The 22384-nt window shown below is 37.8% G+C and overlaps 2 protein-coding genes across 2 annotated transcripts in view; both read left to right on the forward strand.

Annotated features, from left to right (window-relative positions):
* The window catches only part of LOC122343293 (protein-methionine sulfoxide oxidase mical3b-like), a 33821-nt gene extending 27818 nt beyond the window's left edge, over positions 1 to 6003 (forward strand). Inside the window, 1 exon segment of the mRNA XM_043237676.1 lies at positions 5133 to 6003. Coding sequence (XP_043093611.1) covers positions 5133 to 5317 — 185 coding nt within the window. The 3' untranslated portion in view covers positions 5318 to 6003.
* Positions 6004 to 13245: 7242 nt separating this feature from the next.
* LOC122343397 (tetraspanin-9-like) lies at positions 13246 to 22181 on the forward strand. The gene is made up of 7 exons (XM_043237834.1): positions 13246 to 14052; positions 18853 to 19044; positions 19648 to 19722; positions 19969 to 20073; positions 20300 to 20431; positions 21230 to 21313; positions 21426 to 22181. The coding sequence occupies exons 1-7, from the start codon at positions 13696 to 13698 to the stop codon at positions 21495 to 21497; spliced, it is 1017 nt and encodes a 338-aa protein (XP_043093769.1). The 5' UTR covers positions 13246 to 13695; the 3' UTR covers positions 21498 to 22181.
* Positions 22182 to 22384: the final 203 nt, after the last annotated feature.

Consider the following 22384-nt stretch of genomic DNA (forward strand, 5'->3'; position numbering starts at 1 on the left):
GCTTTCATGACTTTGTCAATTTCATGTCAGCAGAAGCAGAAATCATGTGTAATCCCATCACTTCATTGCATGCTCTTCATTCTCGTGAGTTACCTCAAGACAGAAGGATCTCAAAGGAAATCAAAGGAAACAAAGCAATTGTCTTTAAGACTGAAACAATTGTAAACAATGACAGACAAACAGCAGTTAAAGAACAGTTAAAAGCACAGTGCATGTTGTGTGAAGATGACAAACATCAGCTTCATAAGTGCCTGAAATTCATGGAGAGGTCTTTAAAGGACAGAAGGGCCTATGTGAAAGATAACAAACTCTGTTATGGGTGTTTAAAACCAGGCCACTGTGCAAAGGAATGTCGTAAATGCGACACACGTGTGATGTATGCAAATTCACGACATCCCACATGTCTTCATGATTACAGTTATGACAAAGACGGAAACAGAGAACGACCATTGCCCATGGTAAGCAATGTACATGCACTTGAGTGTGAAACTACAAATGCTATGTCACTTAATATCACCAGTGAAGATCAGTCAGTCATTACATCTATGATTGTACCGGTATGGGTGTCGTCAGTTAAAAATCCATCCATTGAACAGCTTGTGTATGCTTTACTAGACACACAGAGTGACACTACTTTCATTGATGAAGAAGTTAGTAATACGCTACAAACGGACAGTCACCCAGTGAAACTCAAATTAACCACAATGATTGGAGACAACATGATCATTAAGAGTAAAAGAGTATCTGGTCTTTGTGTCAGAGGTTACAATTCATCAGTACATATCAGTCTTCCTCCAGTTTATACAAAGGAGTGTATACCTGTTAATCGTGATCACATACCAACACAGGATAAAGCTGAGAACTGGAGTCATCTGAAGATAATTGCAGACAAAATGCCACCACTTCTTAGTTGTGAAGTAGGTTTACTGATCGGATATAACTGCCCCAGAATGCTAGCTCCCAAGCAAGTCATACTAGGTAAGGATGAGGAACCATATGCTATTCTAACAGACTTAGGCTGGAGTATTGTGGGCTGCTCAGCACCAAGCATTAATGGATCGGTTGGATTCAGTGTTTGTCACAGAATAGCTACAAGGGAGATACCAGCTTTGACACCTGTGGATGCAGTTCGGATACTTGAGTCAGACTTTAAGGATGTTACAGCAGAGGAAAGGACAGTCTCTAAAGAGGATATCAAGTTTCTAGATAAACTCAAGGAAGGAATAAGGAAAAATGCTCAAGGACATTATGAAATGCCTCTTCCATTTAAACAGAGACCATACTTGCCTGACAACAGAGCGCTTGCAGTCATCAGACTCAATCATTTGAACAAGAAGTTCTGTAAAAATGAGAAGTACAAAACAGACTATGTTACTTATATGAATGACATCATTGAAAGAGGTGACGTAGAAGCAGTGGATGATGATGCAACCGATGGTGAAAAGTGGTACATACCCCATCATGGCATCTACCATCCAAAGAAGCCAGATAAGTTACGGGTAGTCTTTGACTGTTCCGCACAATTCAAAGGTACAAGCCTCAATGAACATTTACTAACAGGACCAGACATGATAAACAATCTCACAGGAGTCCTTGTAAGGTTCAGAAGACATCCAATAGCAATAACTTGTGACATTGAGAAAATGTTCCACCAGTTCCATGTCCAAGAAAAGGATCGGGATTATCTGCGCTTTTTGTGGTGGAAAGATGGAGATGCAAATTCAGTACTTCAAGATTACCGAATGAAAGTGCATCTGTTTGGTGCAGTGTCTTCGCCCGGTTGCGCGAACTATGGACTAAGATACTTAGCCAATGAACACAGCCAAACACACACATTAGGTGCTCAGTTCATCATTAGAGATTTTTATGTCGATGATGGAGTTACAAGTGTAGAGACAGTAGAAGAGGCCATTCAGTTGACAAAGGAAGCACGGGAGCTGTGTGCAAAGGGTGGTCTTAGACTTCATAAGTTTGTATCAAACAACAACACTGTTTTGCAGAATATACCAGCATCAGAATGCGCTGTAAACTTTGAAACAAAAGATCTCACCTTCAATGACATGCCGCTTGAAAGAGCTTTGGGCATCCATTGGAACATACAGAGTGACAGCTTTAAATTTCATATACCACTAAAGGGTCAACCTACAACACGCCGTGGTATACTGTCTACTGTTGCGTCCATATATGATCCTTTGGGCTTTGTAGCTCCGTACGTTCTGAATGGCAAGAGGATTTTGCAAGAAATGTGTCGCCAAGGTACAGGCTGGGATGATCCGCTCTCCCCTGCTCTCAGCCCACGGTGGGAGAGATGGCAGAATGACTTCGTCAATTTGGGAAATGTGAATATACCACGATGTTATGTACCATCTGAATTCGCAAGATTGTGAAAACCGAAATGCATCATTTCTCTGATGCAAGTACCTGTGGTTACGGTCAGTGTTCCTATCTGAGAATGATAAATGAGAATGCTGAAATTCATTGCACTTTTCTCATTGGCAAAGCCCGGGTCTCTCCTTCAAAGATCATTACTATACCGAGACTAGAGTTAACGGCAGCTGTGGTATCAGTCAGGATGAGCAATATGCTCAGAGAAGAGCTTAACCTCACTAATGTTGACGAATTCTTTTGGACTGACTCAAAGGTGGTTTTGGGTTACATAAATAATGACGCTAAATCGTTTTCACACGTTTGTAGCCAATAGAGTTCAAAAATACGTCAAAGTGCAGAACCTGAACAATGGCTGTATGTCCCAACGGATGAAAATCCAGCAGACATTGCTTCTAGAGGAAGGACAATAAATGAACTGCTCTCATCTAACTGGTTCTCTGGTCCCTCATTCTTGTGGGAAAGGGAAATAACAACCTCAGATGTTGTGCTGGATCTCCCAGTAGGAGACCCAGAAGTAAAGAAAATTCAGACATTACAAACGAAGACCACAGAAAGTAAAGATCTTGTGGATCACTTATCCAAGTTCTCTTCTTGGTCTAAAGCTACCAAAGCCATTGCACGTCTTCTGAGATGGATCAAGAGGGATAAAGCAAGTTCACCGGCTTCTGTAAGTGAACAAGAGGATGCTAGATGCTTGATTCTAAGAGGAGTACAAAGGCAAACGTATCAGAAAGAGATTGATCTGTTGAATCGAGGAAAACAACTTCCAAGTAACCGTAAACTTCATTACTTGGATGCCTTCATAGATGCCAAAGATGGTATGATCAAAGTGGGAGGTAGACTAAATCGCTCATCGGACGCTGACTCATTTAAGCATCCACTAATCCTTCCTAAAGAGCATCATGTAACCAAGTTGATAATAGCACACTGTCATGAAACTGTAAAACATCAAGGCAAGGGTTTCACAACAAATGAAATCAGATCGTGTGGCTATTGGATACCTGGAATAAATCGAGCGGTCTCATCTTACATTCGCAACTGTGTAACATGTAGAAGACTGAGAAGACCTGCTGAAGGACAAAGGATGAGCGATCTTCCCTCAGAACGCGTAGAGCCTTCTCCACCTTTTATGTATTGTGGAATGGACTGCTTTGGTCCTTTTGTGACTAAAGAAGGAAGGAAACATCACAAACGGTATGGTCTGCTTCTAACATGTCTGTGTTCAAGAGCTATTCATATAGAAATGTTAGAAGATATGTCCACAGATGCGTTTATTAACAGTCTAAGGTGCTTTATCGCAATTCGAGGCACAGTACGACAGATCAGATGTGACCAAGGTACCAATTTCGTAGGTGCAAAGAACGAACTGAACTTGGCACTGCAGGAGCTCGATCCAGAAAGGCTCACTACTTTTTGACCGACAAACAATGTGATTTCGTTTTGAATGCACCCCATTCTAGTCATGCAGGGGTGTATGGGAACGGCAAATCAAAACTGTAAGGAGTGTTCTTAGTGCTACCATCACCCTTTCAGCAGGCAGGCTAGATGATGCTTCATTGCGCACCTTGCTTTATGAAGCCATGGCAATAATCAATAGTCGACCCCTTACAGTTGACAACCTGAATGACCCCAAGAGCTTAGAACCACTCACACCTAATCATCTGATTACCATGAAATCCACCACAGCCCTACCTCCACCAGGAAAGTTCATAAGAGAGGATGTGTATATGAGGAAGAGATGGAGACGTGTGCAGTATCTTACTGAACAGTTTTGGAGCAGATGGAAAAAAGAGTATCTCCACAACATCGCTGCTCGACAATGCTGGCATGCTCCAAAAAGGAACTTTCAAATTGGTGACATAGTCATGGATATTGATGAAACCTTACCAAGGAGTGAATGGAGGCTTGGAAGGATTACTGAGACTGTTCTGAGTTCAGATGGACTGGTAAGAAAGGCCAAAATAGCACTTGGTGACAAAGGACTAAACAAGAAAGGAGAACGAGTTCATAAAACCTCAATAGTAGAAAGGCCAGCTCAGAAGTTGGTCTTATTATTGGAAGCGGAGTGAATGCATCTTCAAAAGGACTTTATTGCACTTGATGCACACAAGAGTTATAAGTGAAATTAGTCATGTTTGAGAAACATTGATAATTTGGTGGGAGTGTAACAGGCTTTAATAAGAGTTAATTTTAATTTATTTTGTTTGGTGTTGCCTTTGTAATATTTAATGTTTAATGACCAAATTATTTTCGTTGTTTATGGGGGACTTTTATTTTGAAACAAAATCAGCTTTTCACAACGCACGGCGCTAAAGAGAGAAGGGGAATGGGAGAGTGAACGCTTCATTACGGCTTAAAACTCGTTCACGAAAGAGATGTAACAAGTTTATTTAGCAACCCCCCGAAAAGGCATAAGGTTTGTGTTTTTTATACGCTGTTGATTTAATACAAGTGTTTTTGTCAGCATCGCTGAATATGTCAGGTAATGTTGATATACGTTTTGTATCACTTTGTTCAGCTCTTACGGTGATTTCTGAAAGGCGAAAGGGAACAGAAATAAAAGTCTGGAAACATCAGTAAAAGTTTGGCCATCATTCGGACGGGTCCGCTACAGTTAGTGCACATCGAGGATATTAATAGTTCGACTTCCCCTTAATCCTTTGTGGTTTTCTCTCGTAATGGTTCTTCAATTAATAACAGCTTCACAGCACCTCTCTCTCTCTCTCTCTCTCTCTCTCTCTCAGACGATCTGAAGGGGGAGGATGAGCTGGCGGAGGAGAGGCGTATATTGAGCGAGATGCTGGATGTGGTGGAGCAGAGAGATGCGCTCGTGGCCTTGCTGGAGGAGCAGCGGGTCAGAGAAAAAGAGGAGGACAGTGACCTGGAGGCCGTCATGCTTTCGAAGGGCTTCAGTCTGCACTGGGACTGACTCGCACATGCACGAATCTCATCATACCGCTTGAAGGGCTACTCTGTGTCTCTTTGCGCAACCAGAATACGCAGCTGCTGTTTTCATCGGTCCGAACGGCCCGTCCACCCGCACTCTGGGCCGTTTGTGCAACTACATGGGTGTCTAAATAATGAATCCTGGGATTGGCTGATTGAGGTGCAAAATACAGGCCCTGATTAGGACGAATGGCGATGTCTTGCTGCCAAATAATGCTAATCTAAGACTGCTACGCTACTATGCAAAGGAACATCTTTTTGTTTGCGCTGTCTTTATTGATACCGTTAAAGGTACATCTGTGGTTTTATCCAGTTTCGGCTTAACAGTAATGAATATAGAATGGCATATATAACCACACTGTCAGTTTACAGTACATATTGGCGCATGTAAATGTAAAACTAAGGCTTAGAAAAAAGGCTTATTGATGTACGATTGGGATTGTTTTGGGGTTTTTTTGGACCTGATTTAGGGCAACAATTTCTGTTGTTTAATCTGTATAACCTCACACGCAATTGTCCGTTCTCAATATATTCACATTAATTTATTGGATGAAATGTCTTGATTTTCTCTTCATCATATAAAGTACAGAATTTATTTTACATTTAGTTGTTGTTCTATTTATTCTGCAAAACTTACTTGCAATTAAACAACCTTTCTTTTGGCATAAATGTGAGGGCTATTTTCATTTGTGACTACTATTTAGATTTTTTTGACATAAATATAGGACAGTTCGGTGTCCTGCAGCTTTTTTAGTGCATTGGTAATAACGCTAATACTAACAAGTAAAAACATATGCCATAATGTTGATTTGTAATTAACAAAATTATTATGAAATTATTATTCAACATAAAACTGCAAAAATTTCTGTTTTGATCCAAGTGTCTAAGTAACAGGGATGTGAAAATGTAATTACACAATATATGAAGTGTTTATTTGCAAAAACATTTTAAAAAACTAAAATAATATATATTTTTTTTATTGTTATGGTTTCATTGTGTTTTACTGTTTGTTAGCTGTAGTTATTTTTATTTAATCAAAGCAACCAAGCTGCAGTTTGATTAAGCTTAACTGTAATGCACAATAAAAAAAAAAGGATCTATTTATTTATTTGACATTTTTAGTTTTCTGTTTTTGCAAACGAACTCTTCATAAATAAATAACCAGCTCATATAAAATGAGTTTGACATCTTTAGTTTGTCATCTTCCAAAAGCGTTACGCATGCTTTTTCCACAGGCTCTTTGTTGAGAGAAAGTTTTCAGGGACTAAGAGAGGCTTTTGCACGCTGTATTTTTAGAAATGCCAAGCCTCGTTATTTTTGCACGTTGTTAATGAATGGCGCTCGTGCGGACTGGCGCCCCCTGCAGGGTAACGCCGGCGGTGTTTTCCTGCGGATTTAAAGCAGTTCTCTCTCTGACCGTAAACGGGAGCGAAGTCACGCCTCTCCATCTTTCCTGCTACACTGTTTCCGTTCGTGGGAAAACTTACTGCCATCCCGATTTCTTCGAGCTCCGGAACTTTTTTTTTTGGACTACCATGAAATCAGACGTCTGCTCGCCGATAGTTTGCATGCGTTTTACGTCCACGGGCCACAGTTAAATCAGTCTTTACCCCCATACAAACAAACGCAAACGAAAGTGGGGAGATTTCCTCGTAAAGAAAAAGAAAGCAAGTCGGAAATCGCGAGTTGTGCTTCCAACGAGGTGAGTAAGGCTTAAAAAACGGTTGAAAGTGTTATCCTTGACTACATTTGTAACATTTAAAGTTGTTTACTATGGAAGCCTGTGCTTGTGTAGCTTCTCGTGCGGCTCATGTCTAGTAGTCGCTAGTATGTTTATACCTGCGTTTAAGGAAACGCTTCCAGTTTTCTTTTGTTAAGTGGTTATAATTGTGTGTTTAAACGCATATAGACGTACGTGGAAGTTTGAATGCGTCAAACTAAATCAGTTTGTCTGAACAGGAAAACGTCTCCAATTACGGAAAGTTCTTGATATGAAAGATACAGCAGATGGAGCAGATATGGCGCTGTTCATGTAAAAAGAGTGCAGCTGTGTTTAAGGCCTACAGTTTAATTAAACGAGGCTTTTTTAAGCGTTCAGTAAACGTTCCGTCAGTCTCTCTCTCTCTCTCCCCCTCTCTCTCTCTCTCCCCCGTGTGTGTGTGTGTGTGTGTGTGTGTGTGTGTGTGTGTGTGTGTGTGTGTGTGTGTGTGATTAGCGCTACACTGGAATGTGCAGAATTGGCGCATCTAAAAGCGCATCTCTCTGAAAGCAGCTGCTGCGTGTCTGCTGCAGACTCATGGAAACACTGAGAGCACATTCGCCTGTTGAGGTCTGTGCTTTGGTTAAGCCTTTAATTTGAAATAAATAAGCAAAACTACAGCTACTGGAATATTGCATTACATTTCAGCATGATCCGAACTGATTAGATCAAATTAATACAATTTTTTAAAAAATATTAACTTAACATTCTTGAATTAAATGCATATTTCCAATACTTTAATATGTTTTAATAGGTTAATATGTTTACAGCGCATGCATAATCAAAATGTGACCTAATGTTTTGTTTTGGTGTTCTTGCGCATATAAATACAGGGTTAGGGGTTATGGACAATAGTTTTCAGAACTTCTTTCATTATTTTTGAAAGTAAAGATCCTATTTGTGACCCTTGACCACAAAAGAGTCACTTTTTACGAAACTGAGATGTATACATCATTTGAAAGCTGAATTAATGAGTTTTCCATTGATGAATGCTTTTTTAGATAGGCAATAGTAATATTATTTAAAAATGTGAAGGTGCAAATCTAAATATTTAAATATTGCCTTTAAAGTTGTCCAAATTAAGTTCTTAGCAATGCGTATTAGTTATCATTTTCTTATATATTTACATAATAAAATAAAATATCTTAATGTAACATGATCTTTACTATATATCTTTACTAAATATCCTAATGATTTTTGGCATAAAGGAAAATTCTGCAATTTTGCCCCATACAATATATTATTGGCTATTGCTACTAATAAACCTTTACCTTAAGTGTAGCACTTATGATAAAGGTTTTGTGGTCCAGGGTCACTAGAGGGCAGTGCATCCCAAACTTCCTCTCACCTCCAAAGAGGTCACAAAGTTAATGCTAAATAGTATTATAAAAACAGAAAAGACGTCAAGTGTGAGCTACAGCAGGTCAGAGCGCAGCTTCTTTTAAATAGCCAACCGAGGAAAGAGCTAATGACGTAATTAAGGACTGAGACGGCACATGCCCTCTGGCTGTCATACACAGGAAGGGTACGTCCTGTGCTGAATGTTTGCATCAAAGGGCATTTTTACAATAAATTATCCTTTAGTGTAGCTCTAACCTTAAACACGTTCAAAATATCATATGCACATTGGCATGCTTTTTTTTTTTTTGTTGGGTTTCGGGTGCCTGAGAGACAATTAATCCACCTGTTTTTAAAGCTAGAATCTCATTCATCAAAGGCCTTCTTTCTGTTTTGAAAATGCAGTTTTCTGCGAGGAAGGCATCTTTAATATTCATGCATGTGTAGGGAAGCTATTAAAATGCCATCGCTTAAACAGTTGGTCTTATGAAAATGCCAGTTGTTTTAAAAAATATCAGACAGGCTGTTTCCTGTTTCTGCTGTTGCTTAGACGTGCTGCATGCAGCCTTCAGCTCAGTGTGACTCGGGAAATTATTACATGTAGCATGGATGCGATGTGTGTTGACAGATATTTCAATGATACAAAAGCTCATTACTAATGTAAGAGGTACAGCGAGATCGGCTTGAAAGGCTTTTACGTGTGAATAAAGTGTTTAAAAGATGAATGTGTGTAGTGTATGCGTTTTAAAAATATATCACAGATCTCTTTTCTGCATTATTCGAAAAATGTACATCATAAAATGTTTTTGGGCTTTGTTAGCCTGGAAAGAATGGATATTTCTATGCATACATGGAAATATTTTGCATTTATGATACCTGGGCTTAATAATTATAGTCTAGCATGCATTATTTACGATTGCACATCTAGTATGCAAATAGTGATTCAACTGAGCATGCAAGTTGAAAGAGTCATGAAATATTGATATTTGAAGTAGAAAGAATAAAATAGTATTGTCCTGTAAAACATACTCCAATCATTTTTATTTACTGCTTACTTTTTTTTTTACAGTGTTGTTTATTATCTTTTTTTATACTTGTGGCTTCACTTGTATTTATTGACCGTAGCTTCTTTATGATTCTTAGAAATAAAAGGCATATAGCAGGATAAAATAGCTTTTTGCCTGTTAGAGGATGAAATCGGCACTAATTTTGTTCCCTCTTTCCCAACACGCAACTTCCATTTCCCTGGAAAGTGTTAGAATATGCTTTTTGCCAGCAAGGCAGCTAGCATTCCCTGGATGAGGAGTTAATGGTAGTTGATTTACATATAGGGCAGACTGTTCGGGAATACATCCCTCTTGAGTGCCCAAGAGTGCGGTTTACATGCAAGCCGACGCGTCCAGCTGAAGGAAATGGCCTCTTTGAAACCACAGTCATGTACGACGAGAAACATTCCTATAAAGACACGACAAGCTTGTCGTCCCAGAAGTTGTCATGCAGTATAGTGTATCGAGTGAAGTTGTGTGTGTGTGTGTGTGTGTGTGTGTGAGCGCTGAGCAGATTGGCAGGCAGATGTTCATTATAGTGTTGTACGAGATGGCAGATTGTGCTTCCTTGGAGTCTGTTTAATTAATACTCCTTAAACACACATCTGGGCAGCATTTACTATACATACAGAGGAGTCCCAAAATCTGTGACCACCTTGAGGATCTGGCAAAAATTCAGACTAAAAAAGGTTTAGGCTTTTGCTAATGTATTATTTAAAAAAATATATTTAAAAAAAAGCTAATTTATTTAATTTATTAATACATTTAATGCACAATATTATTCTGGATTAATGTAATGTAATTTTTTTTTTTTTAAGAAGTGAGTATTTTTAGTTAACAAAGATACACTACATTGATCAAAGGTGACATTTATAATGTTATCTAAAATTTCTATTCTCAATAAATGCTGTTATTTAAAAAAAATCTAATTGAATTATATGTTGAATTATAATAATTGTATAGTCATTATGCATGTGTGAGTTTTGCATGCTTGCTGAATAGATTTCTTTTGGAGAATTTTCTAAATGTTCTCCAGATACTGCACTTCTCTGGCATGATTTGCACACATTCCTATACTCAAGAGATTTAAAAAGTTGTACTAAAAATACACATTCAACAAGGCTTTGGTTAACACCGAAGGAAACAATCAAACAAAACATCTGTTACTCTCTCTGTCGATTTCCTTTCTCTCTCCAACAGTTATCTTGCAATCCTCTCTGTCCTCTCTTCTCTGGATGTATAATAAATGAGCGCTGTTCCTGGCGCTGGATGCCTTAAGTACCTGTGAACAGATATTCTGCACCGCTTCTACCAAATATGCTCTTCTCAGGCACCCAGACAGAAGCCACGTGAGACACACAAACCATAAAATATTCCAGAATAGTATCCCAGGAGCGTTCTATGTTCCGCTATTCGGGGCCTGACACTCCGTGTGTGTACTACATGTGCTGTTCCCCCAAGATCCGTAGAACAGAATCAGGAGGATGATTTTAGCAAACAGTTTGCCCAAAGCATGTTGTAGCGTACTTGTTTTGCAATACCCCTGAGGGCCAAATTATGTACTCATAAGTACATTTCCATTCAAACCGATTAACTATTATTTTTTTAAAAACAACAAAAAAAAAGATGACTATTTGGGAACGGTCCAGTATAGCTATCTGTGAGTCATGATGACAAAGTAATTTCTGGCTTTATTAATTAACATTGGTTAATCCATAATGAATGAACATGGATTAAAAATGAACAATTCGGAAATGAACAATTTTTTTATTAAACATATTACAATTGTTTTGTATTAAAGTTGTTTAGAATTACTTATTTATTTTCTTTAGTCCTTTTAAAATTGTGTTTAATAAAAAATTATTTCACACAAACGCCTCTCAGTGATTTGAAATGTTCATAGCGTATGATAAAAGTTTGTTTTACTTTACTAAAAGTCATCTGAAAACAGTGGCAAAATAGACTAATATACACTATACGTTTATGGGAGGTTCTCAAAAGGTGTATAAATGTGCTGCCTGTGTGTGCAGCTGTGGGAAAGTATTGTCCACCCTTGCAGCAAAATAAACACTGTTCAGTTAATAAATCCTGTCTAATGAGTTTCCTGAGAACATCAGATCTCACAAAGCCGCAGGGTAAAATACACAGCAGCATATACACAATATATAACCACACACACACACGCACTGAGTTACACAAGATCACAATGCCATTTAATTAGAGTGGAAAGAGCACCGGAGGGAAAGAATTATTACTGGAAAAAAAAATAGTCACAGGAGGATCTCTACAGAAATATCCCCCAAACACACATATGCATTTTTAGTTCCATAAATAGAGACATACCATGATTTTTATTGCTTTTATATTAGCTAAATTATAATACTTCAGGCCAAGACTAAAATAAACCTTTTTTGCATTTTGGAATAAAATTATACATTTATTATTTATTTCAACTAAGACATACCCGGTGGTGTATTTTGTCAGATTTCACTGAATTTTGTATAATTCTTACAGGCGTTATTAAAAACACAGCTGTCAGTTGTAGATGTACAGTTTGTTCTGTCCGTTATGCTATCAGGTACTAGGGTGTCAATCATTCAGCTGATGCAACATTGAAAATTTGTCTTGCCGGGAAATCCTAGTGCTGGAGAAGTCTGGAAACATGGATTGTGTAAATTAAACGTGACAGTACCCTGAGACTGTTCATTTGTTTGAATGAACTGTGCTGTATGCATGTACTTTATTTAGACTCAGTATCAGTCTGTTTTTCAAGCTGTCTCATCCACGCTTCACTGCAGCTCACGTTAGAGGTCAGTAAGCATCCTAGCCAGTGGTTAAATCAGGATCACTAGCAACGAGAACGGCTCTTATTGAATGTGACTCGTTTGATAAATAGAAATGGGAATGAGAGACTGCAGCCTGGACTGGAATTGAAAGTTTGTAGCTTTAAACTCCACAAAGCTTGAAGGTGATTTATTAATTTGATGTTGTTTAACGTAGTTTGTTTAGCATTGCTAAGCAGTTGCTTTTGGGCTGGTTGTTTGGTTTAAAAAAAGTAAATAAATAACTGCATGTACAGAATATTAAAATATCACCAGCACAAATTCTGACCCAGTATGAAAGCAAACGCTTGTTTTGTTTTTGGTCAGAAGTGTGTTTTAAAGGAACACTCCACAATTTTTGAAAAAATATCGAAAATCCTCGGTCATTTTTGAGTGATATTCTACTGGTCTAATCAGATTCAGTGATCCTGCACCAGACCCGGAGATCAGCTGAACTGATTCGAAAACGGTAAAACTCGACTGTTTATCTCTAGAGGAGATGGAAAATATGCCTATTTTCAAAAATAGTGAAGTGTTCCTTTAACACGTAATTGTGTTGAAAGATCATGCAGGGCACCATCCACGCAAAAGCAAAAAACAACAAATCAGATGAACTCTTTACACTTGACAACAAAGAAATGACCTGGAAACATTGGCCCTGCACAAAGCTCTCTGCAAAAGCGCTCTGATTCAGCGAGATGGCATGTACACAAAGACAATATTGCAGAGATAAGACATACATGTGGTATGTCTTATCTCTGCAATATTGTGTGTAGGATTTGATTTATTCCCTCAATCAGCTTTCATTTTCCCGCTTGGCTACTGATACTTTCAGAGGTACATGGGAAGGGAGATAACGCATCCACTGACCTGCAAACAGATTGGCCAGAGTGCAGGAGGAGGAGCCAAAGAAAAAGAGAGAGAGGGATGAACGAATGAAGGTAGGAGGATGCGGAGAGAGGGACAGAGCACTAGTTGGGATGGGAAGAGCCGGGAGAGGAGATCTCTAATAATAGCACTGCAGGGAAGCAAGAGCGTGTGGAGAAAAAAGTGGTACATGCAGCAAAGCGAATCATGCCAGCGCAGAGCAATGAAAGAGTGCGATGGAGCGAGAGCGGGGAAAGTTGAAAGCACATGCTCTGCTTTCCTGCATGCACAATAGGAACAGCGCAAAGGGCGAAAAGACAAATAGGAAGCACCAGGAGAAAGACGTTCTCAGTGCAAAGGAATTGCAACCTCGAGAAACCTGAGATCTGTGTCCTCTGAAGCTCTTGTGTTTTTGTGAGCACGGCGGTTTGTCAAATCTTTTCAAATGGCAACTTTGGACACGTTTGTTAAGTTGCAGCTTGTGTGAGTGTGTGTGTGTAAAACATGCCCTCCGCTCGGCCTTCATCCGATGATGCAGAGGTGTGAGAGCCACGAATCCGAGGTCCAGCGGAGCCCTTCATTGGACAGCGCAGAATCAGAATTCACCCGGGCGGCCCATCGGGGTCACCGCCTGGCCGTGGGGGCCTTCTACGGCTCCCGGGGGTCAAATGTCAAAGATCAAGCGGCACAGAGTGACCGTACCGTGGTCGCCGTCCCACCTGGAGGGAAGCCTCAGGATAAGCGGGTGTCTGCCGGTGGGAAGTACGTTGTGTTTTACTTGGACTTGTCGTTTGTGTTGCTCCTAGAGTTCGAGAAGCTGAAGATGGCTCGTGGATGCCTGTGCTGTGTGAAATACATGATGTTCCTCTTCAACCTGCTGTTCTGGGTGAGTGTCGAATCACAGTATGAATTATCCACACTTACTTGATGTCAAAATGCCTTCTCTTGTCAAAGTTTAATGTGCAGAGACTGCTATAAGTAAACAGTTTGTACAATGATTTCCCCGAAAAAGTGAGCATGATGTCTCTGTGGGACTTGTTTGAATGTTTTAACAATGTTTCTGGCTCAGCCAATGATATCAGTTTGGGACAGATCATTAGGCAAGTCAAGCATTATTATTATCGCTCATACATGGAGATGGAGAATTGTGTGAATCCTAAATAGGAAAAATTAAAGGAATAATTTGCCCAAAAATGCTCATAACCAACATGAAGACGATTTTGTTTTTGAGTCTAAACAGCTGATAAAAACTTCCCAGTAATCCACAAGTAAACTTCAGTCCGTCAGTTAACATCTTATGAAGTGAAAATCTGCATGTCTGTAAGAAACAAACCCACTACTTTTCCTTACAATACGAGTCCTTTCATTATTCTTTTTCCAGTTAAAATGTTCTCAACCAGAGCGCTTTTTTGAGCAGTTTGATTTTCATGCGGATGTTTGTCGGATGCATGCAGCGTGGGATAATAATATGCTTGTGTTTTTTTGCATATACTATGTGTTTATTTTCCAAAGCTGCACGCAGCAGACCCCACAGTAATAAAAATTAACGGATAAAATAAAAATAGCAGTTTTAACCTACAAAAAAAAAAACAACAACATAGATATTAATTAAATCCCAAGTCATGGAAATAGCTAGAGAAATATGTTTCTAGTATCATTCAGCTATAAAATACATCAGTGGCTAGAAACTGGTAGTTGTGACTGCAGCCAGTTTATAAAGATTCCAATAAATCATAAACAACTAGAAACTCACGCATGGAAATGCATGCCTCAAAATGTGTAGGATATTCCAGTTACACTTTAATTACATCTTTAATTTTCAAATATATGAATTATACATTTAAAAACTCAGAAATCAGTCTGAATGGGTATAATGCTCTTGTAATAATTTTGGAGAAAATCTGTATGTCCGTGAACATGTCAGACACGTGTGCTGCAGTGAGAGAAAAGTAGGTTCATCAGTAGGTGTTAAATGCTTTCAGATCAAAGGCAGTAATACATATTCATCTCAGCTAGAGCACTCAAACAAATCCCCCCGCCTTTTTCATTCTAACAGCTCCTATAGGCCTCCAGTTTAACTATCAGTCATCTGTGTCTATGTTGTTGTTGTTGTGTATCTGCCACAGGAAGTCTGTGTGTCAGTTTACGGTTCTGTGAGTTGTGAGATTTCGTTCGTTTGATCTGCTGTGTGTTGTTGTTTGTTTGATTCGGAGCCAGTTTAATGACGGAAGCACCCAATCGCGAGCAGGAAACTTGAGAAAAATCCCCCGACTGATCTAAAATCTCCCACTGCATACACACACCCACATATACACCCATATAATGATGGAAAAGGGAACATAAAAGAATTAGAAAATTATGTGAAGATTGCAAATGCCTGAAGATTTTACACTGTACACTTTAAACAGCGGGGCGGAGAGGGAATAAAAAGAAAGATGGAGGAGTGAGATAGAAAGAAAAAGTCATTTGAAGGCTTTATATAGAATTACCTTGAGATGGAATGGTTTGTGTTTTTTTTTTTTTTTTTTTGCTTCACAGGAATTTAATTTTAAAGAGAAATTACGTTTCTGTTTAGAATTACAAGGTTTACAGAGGCGCTGAATAAAGTCTTTTCAGAACATGAGACAAAAACCCCTGATCTACTGTGTGGATTTTTATTGTATTTTTATATTGAATGTAAATGGGGAGCAAATGATGTTTCTGAGTGGAATAGAGGAGGTGTTTTAGGTCGCTGGTAATCTATATTTCATGTGCTTGACATTACTGAGCCTGATGGCTCTCAGCTCTATGTTTAATACATGAGTCAGAAAGTTAAGGCCAGACTCACTTCACTCTGCACAAGGTCACAAACACACAGTACACTCATTAGTGGGTGTGAGGTCAGTTTTGCATGTGGGATGTGTTATTAACATGAACAACTGACTCAACTTGTCTGGCTCTTCTCTGGTATGTTTCTGAAGCTTATTCATCAGTGCTGCCTGCGTTTAGTAAAAAGTCCTTTCCTCAGTATCCTTTTAAATTTTTTTTGCTGTCATTTTCCTTTCCGTTTCCTATCTGTTCCTTTCCTTTGTCATTTAATTTTCTTTCTATTCTATTCTTTCTTTCCTGCTCCTTAGTATTATACTTTCTTTCATTTCATTTTCATTCCTGTCTTTTTGTATTGATTTATTTTGCTCCTTTCTGTTTTAATTTTCTTTGTAATCCTTATTCCTGTACTGTCTTTTTTCATTCCCTTTCTTGCCCTTTTCTGTTCTTCTCTTCTCCACCTTTCCTTCCTTTCCTATCTGTTATCCTTTCAGTTCCTTTTTTCATGTTTGTTTTACTATTGCTTTTATTTCTGTCAATTCCTTTTCTATCACTTTTCTTTTCTCTGTAATTCTCTATCCATTTCCTTTCTCATTTCCTTTGCTATCCCTTTTCCTGTTATTCCTTTTTTTTTTTTTTTTTTTTTTTAATTTTCTGCCTGTCATTGTTTTCTTTTTTTCCATTTCTTTAGATGTTTTCTGCCTATTTTCTTTTCATACCTCTTTCTTGTCATTTTCCCCCCTCTGTTCATTATCTTTTATTACCTAGGCCAGTTACAGTATTTTGGATTTTCCTGTTTATTTCTTGCTTTTTCTTACACCTTGTTCCTTCCTTACCCTTCCCTGTCCTTGGTCCTTTTTAGCCTAGTTTTTCACGTTCCATCCTGACCCAACTCCCCTGCTTTTCCTCAGTCTCCTCTTCACGCACCTTGATTGTGTTGATTGCTGCTGCTTCAGACCATTTATCTAGTAAATGCCTACCTCGGTCTATGTGTTTTTAAATGCAGTGCACTATAAAGAAAACCTCTGGAATGAATAGTCCCCCAATTTGAAATGCAGGATTAGATTAAGAACAAACTCATTATGTAGGATTTTCCAAAGGCAGAGAGAATAGATTGAATTCAATTTGTTTGTGTGTGTCTACATTCTGGTAGTGCGTCATGAATACTAAAATTTAGGTTAAAAGCTGTCTGCTCCTGTGGACAGAATAGTCCTACTCTGTGCTCTTCCTGTTTATGTTTTATTCTGTTATTTTCTAGTTTGTGTGCTCTTTGGCTTATTTTTCCATGCTTGCATTTGCTCCCTAATTATTTCCTCACAGACTTTCTGATTACTGTGCCATACTTTTCATTTTCATGGTTTTTAAAGTTTTCAGCATCTTTAACCTATTTTTCTGACTTGCTCTGCTGCTTTTCTCTCTCACACACACACACACACACACACACCTGTTTTATCTCTTATTTTTCATACTCATCATTTTCCGTGCACAAGGGTTCTGTCATTTCAGATTCTTCGTGGTTCTCAGTGATTCTCAAAGTGCATGCTGGGTATTTTCTCGAGGGAACTGAATGACACAGCTTTTCACCTTCAGTTACACTCAAAAGAAGAGTGTGTGGGGAGCCAGACCGCTGCACTGTGGGGCATATCTCGCAATGACACACGTTGTGTAAGGAAGGATTAACAGAGAACATCTTGCCCTGCTAAATTTTACATTTGAAAACCTTAAAAATATTTCATGATTTTTTTTTAATTCATGAATTCATATCATTTATATTTATACATATTTAATCTTTCAGAACACACAGTTTAATATAATCTTTAGAAAGATTATATTGTGCATTATCTCTGTGTGGAGAACTGGCCGTTGACTCCTTCTGCAAACAAAAAAATCTCACTGGATTATTACAGTTAAAGGCAAAATTAATGTTAGGAAATGTAAACTGATCTTTCCTACTGACACACAACAGTGAAAGATAGAAATAACTGACTTAAAACCATATTTTAGCCTGTGAAAACAGGTGTCTCAGTATATAGGCATGTATATATTATATGTATATGTAATATTTAGTATTTTTCATATTCATTTGTATTAAATAATCTTGCATTATATCTTAACATCAGATATTCATTGTTTTTTTGCCATATCACGGAAATAAGTCAGAGTGTAAAATAAATATAACTTTGTCTTGCTGTGCAGTGTTATCTATAAATGTGAACTTGTAAATCATCCTACAACTGGCTTACTTGCAGTATAGTTGGGATAAAACAGTGAAAGCATTTTGACATTTATTGTATAAAATCCACTTTTGCAGGTACATATGTAGCAGTTTGTGCCGTTAATACAGCGTATTCTGGTTTTCTGTTAGAACTTGTCCAGGTGTGTTTCATAACTTTTCCCTTTGCCTGGCCTTTAGCAAACTGGAGTACATTTCGGTTACCTGAGCATGAAATTAGAGAGTTTCTCCCCAACAAGCACACCTTCTACTCTTCTACGATCTAGACACACACAAAATTCACACTTCGATACTCAACAACAACCTTTTATTGCGGACCCATTAGCATTTATATTGCTCTCACAGCAGGGAGAGCTGACACAGGTATCGTTTTGTTGGCCAGGCATGCGCACACACATCCTAATCCGTCCTGAAACAGTAAGTACAGCTCACCTTGAGTGAACCTGAGTTCAGGAAGTGCCTCTTAGTTCCTCCTGAGACCTACTGACTTCAGCGAATGAAACCGGAGAGTCGGTTTTACACTTTGGGACACGTAAAAGCCTAAAGAAACCCTGTCAAACTGAATGTTTATGCGTGTTTGATCCATAATGAATGAGTTTCTGTCTGTTTATTAACGTGAAATGCTTTCTGCTGTCTGTCTCTTCTCAGTTGTCGGGCTGCGGGTTGTTAGGTGTGGGAATATGGCTGTCCGTTTCTCAGGGCAGTTTTGCCACCTTCTCCCCCTCCTTCCCCTCCCTCTCAGCCGCCAATCTGGTCATTACCCTGGGCTCCGTCGTCATGGTAACGGGCTTTCTTGGTTGCCTCGGTGCCATCAAGGAGAACAAGTGCCTGTTGCTGAGTGTAAGTCAACACCTGAACTCCCGCAATGCACACTTGCATAAGGAATGTATTGTTAATCCAGAGTTATTTTTAACCTGGGTTAGTGTAATCCTTGGATGTCAGGTTTTGCAAATTCTGTTTTAATTATGCATTTTATGTTTTAACTTTGTTTTCCATAAAGTAAACTTCTAAAACTTACTTCATCACTTCAGCTGTCGCTGCATTTTTAACTGCTCTTCTCAGGTGCTGAAATTAAAATTTCCGTTATGCTACAAAGCATATGAATATTTCATTGTTTAGTTGAGTCACAAAAACTTTTAATTTTTATATATATATATATATATATGTATGTATGTGTTTGTGTGTGTATGTATGTATATATATATACGTGTATATATATATACGTATATAATATGTATGTACATACAATACATTTTTGTTTATTTTATTTATTTAGTTTTTTTATTTCAGTTAATGGTCACATTTTATTGATAGTAATGGAATGTGTTTATTTGACATTTTTATATTAAGTAATATATATATAATGTATGTATATACATATGTACAACTTTGTATTGTTGGATATAAATAGTTTACTCACTTAGCTGTCTTTTTTTCTTGCAGTTCTTCATTGTTCTGTTGATTATTCTGCTGGCAGAGCTGATTTTGCTCATCCTTTTCTTCGTGTACACGGACAAGGTACAGTATGAACAACAAGCGTACACACACACCCCTCAATCTAGCTTTTACACACACACACACACGAGCACACATCTAACCACCCACCGTGCACAGACTTTCATTACCCACTCGAATCCTGACAACAACAACAGCCTGCTATACTGGTTTACTCTCTCAGGATTCTTAGTTTTCTTTTTTCCAAAATTCACTCCGTAACTCCTATTCGGATTACAAGTGCTTTGTGTAACTAAACTTTTTCTGCAGGTGAGCGAGAACGCTAAGCAGGATCTGAAAGACGGCCTGAGGCTCTACAACACGGACAATAACATCGGTCTCCATAACGCCTGGAACATTATCCAAGCTGAGTGTGTGTGGATGGGTGCAGGTGTGATGTACGGTCATCAGTGACAGTAATGGCGGGTCACTGTGAGTTCAGCTGGTTGATTGGGCCACATCTTATCCACAGCTGCTCTCCACAGAATTATGGAAGATAACTCAGGAAGCCCTCCAGTATTGAACAATATGCAGGCGTCTGCAGAAATTTTCTTCACTCTGTGTGTAAATAATGAATCTGAATATTCCCTCTGTCTCTCAGTGGCAGTGTTGTGGTGTAACTGGGCACACAGACTGGCATGATGCCCTGCAGGAGAAAACAGTTCCAGACAGATGCTGCCAGGAACATTACAGAGAGTGCGGTCGCAACACTACTAATGTTTTCTGGTCACAGGTATGGCTGGGTATTTTATTTCATAAAAATGTAAATTTTGTCTTATTAAAATGGAAAAATACAAATATCTCTCAAATTAAAATTTTAGAAGTTAGTACTAGTTAATCTTATTTATATTGTATTTTATTTCATTTAAATAGTCTCTCTAATCTTCTCTAAACTTCTCCAATTTTATTTTAATATTTTCTCTGATTTGTTTTGTATTGTATTGTATTAATATTTTATTTAATTAAATTAGTTTTTTTATATTTGCTTTGATATATATATATATATATATATATATATATATATATATATATATATATATATATATATATATATATATATTTTTTTTTTTTTTTTTTTTTTAAGCACATCATTGCAAAAAAAAAATCCGAAAAATCCAGACCAGCCAGACTAATTTTCTGCAATCAATTGGAGTATTCGGTAGATTTGTTTGTGTCCGTTAAAGTTTATTGGTGCATATAAATCAAATATTATTAGTAACCTTACAGTTGTTTAATTTGTCTATTAAATATCTATTATTAATATCTATTATATATTATACCTTTTGGAAAAAAAAATTGTACTGGTGTTTGATGAGCTTTTCTCTCTTTGTTAGTGTTAGTTTAATGTAGTCAGCTACTTGCTTACACTATAGCTGACTATGTACAAGATTGTGGAACTTGTTTAGCTACTTTAAATTCCGAATGTGGTACACATTGTAAAGTTTGACAATTTATAAACACTTTCAAAATAACCTCCCAGCCAGCATTACTCATAATGTTGCTACGCACGCGTCTTCTTTCTGACTCTCAGGGCTGCTATGAGAAGGTGGAAGAATGGCTAAACGATAACAAACATTTGCTCGGGACCATCGCAATGTGTGTGCTGGTCTTACAGGTACAATTATTACAATTACACTCATCCTGGAATGTTTTGGAGCTTTTCCTCCAATGATGTCACATCCTGTTTGATGCACACCCACGTTGATGTCATGTTCTCTGTTCTGCAGCTGCTTGGGATGGCATTCTCCATGACCTTGTACCAGCAGATCCACAGGGCGGGAAAAAAGTATGATGCCTAGAGGAAACCCAGTGTTACACGATAAAAACTCTCTGAACACCTTATGTATTATTTCCAGCCCAGCTTCATGCCATCACAAACTATTACCAGTGGATATGAAGCTGTATTTTTTTTTTCTCTGCTCGAGTCTATCAGATTTAATTAAACAGAACAGACTGTAGATATTTTTGCTCGGCTGCTGAGTGGCAATTTTTTTTGGCCTGAGGTTTAACAGCAACTGTAAGATGAAAACTAATGAAGGGAATGCATTGTAAGAAGCAATTACGGTTTTTTGCAGCTGTTAAGCCAAGCGGTATTGGAAGTAGTCCGTTAGCGTATGAACTTTATAAATTTGCCCACATGATGTAAAATCGGATTTTGAAGATTTGCAACGCTCGTAAAAGGATACATTCATTATTTCTGTATTGGACACTTGTGTAGATGTAGATGCAGTTCCCTTTGCTGATGTAATATATCAATGGCATGCTGTATATATTTCACATTCACATAAATGTACTGTACAATTGAACACAAACAATCCTTTATCTGATGACTTAAGTGTTAGGGAGAGTGGGGTAAGATGTGCCACCCCCGTAGTCTATTTTTTTTATTCTTCAGATTTATAGATTTTCAAAAAAGGATCTCATAGTTTTTATTACATGATTTATTACATTATTATCTTTTTATTATAATTTTATGTATTTTAAATATTATTATACAATATAATATAAATATAATTTTATATATATATATATATATATATATATATATATATATATATATATATATATATATATATATATTACCATGAATCACAACACCTGTCATAAGGGTCATTTTTTCCAAATTGAATTTTATACATCACCTGAAATCTGAATAATATTTTCTTTGATGTATAGCTTGTTAAGA

Source organism: Puntigrus tetrazona, chromosome 4 (assembly GCF_018831695.1).
Source record: "Puntigrus tetrazona isolate hp1 chromosome 4, ASM1883169v1, whole genome shotgun sequence".
NCBI classification, from domain to species: Eukaryota; Metazoa; Chordata; class Actinopteri; order Cypriniformes; family Cyprinidae; genus Puntigrus; species Puntigrus tetrazona.

Excerpts from the sequence above, each read along its gene's own strand:
- LOC122343397 (XM_043237834.1), top strand. The coding sequence starts at position 13,696 with ATGATGCAGAGGTGTGAGAGCCACGAATCCGAGGTCCAGCGGAGCCCT. Across the intron at positions 20,074-20,299 it reads ACATTATCCAAGCTGAGTGT|TGGCAGTGTTGTGGTGTAAC; the intron begins GTGTGGATGGGT and ends TCTGTCTCTCAG. Across the intron at positions 21,314-21,425 it reads TGTGTGTGCTGGTCTTACAG|CTGCTTGGGATGGCATTCTC; the intron begins GTACAATTATTA and ends TCTGTTCTGCAG.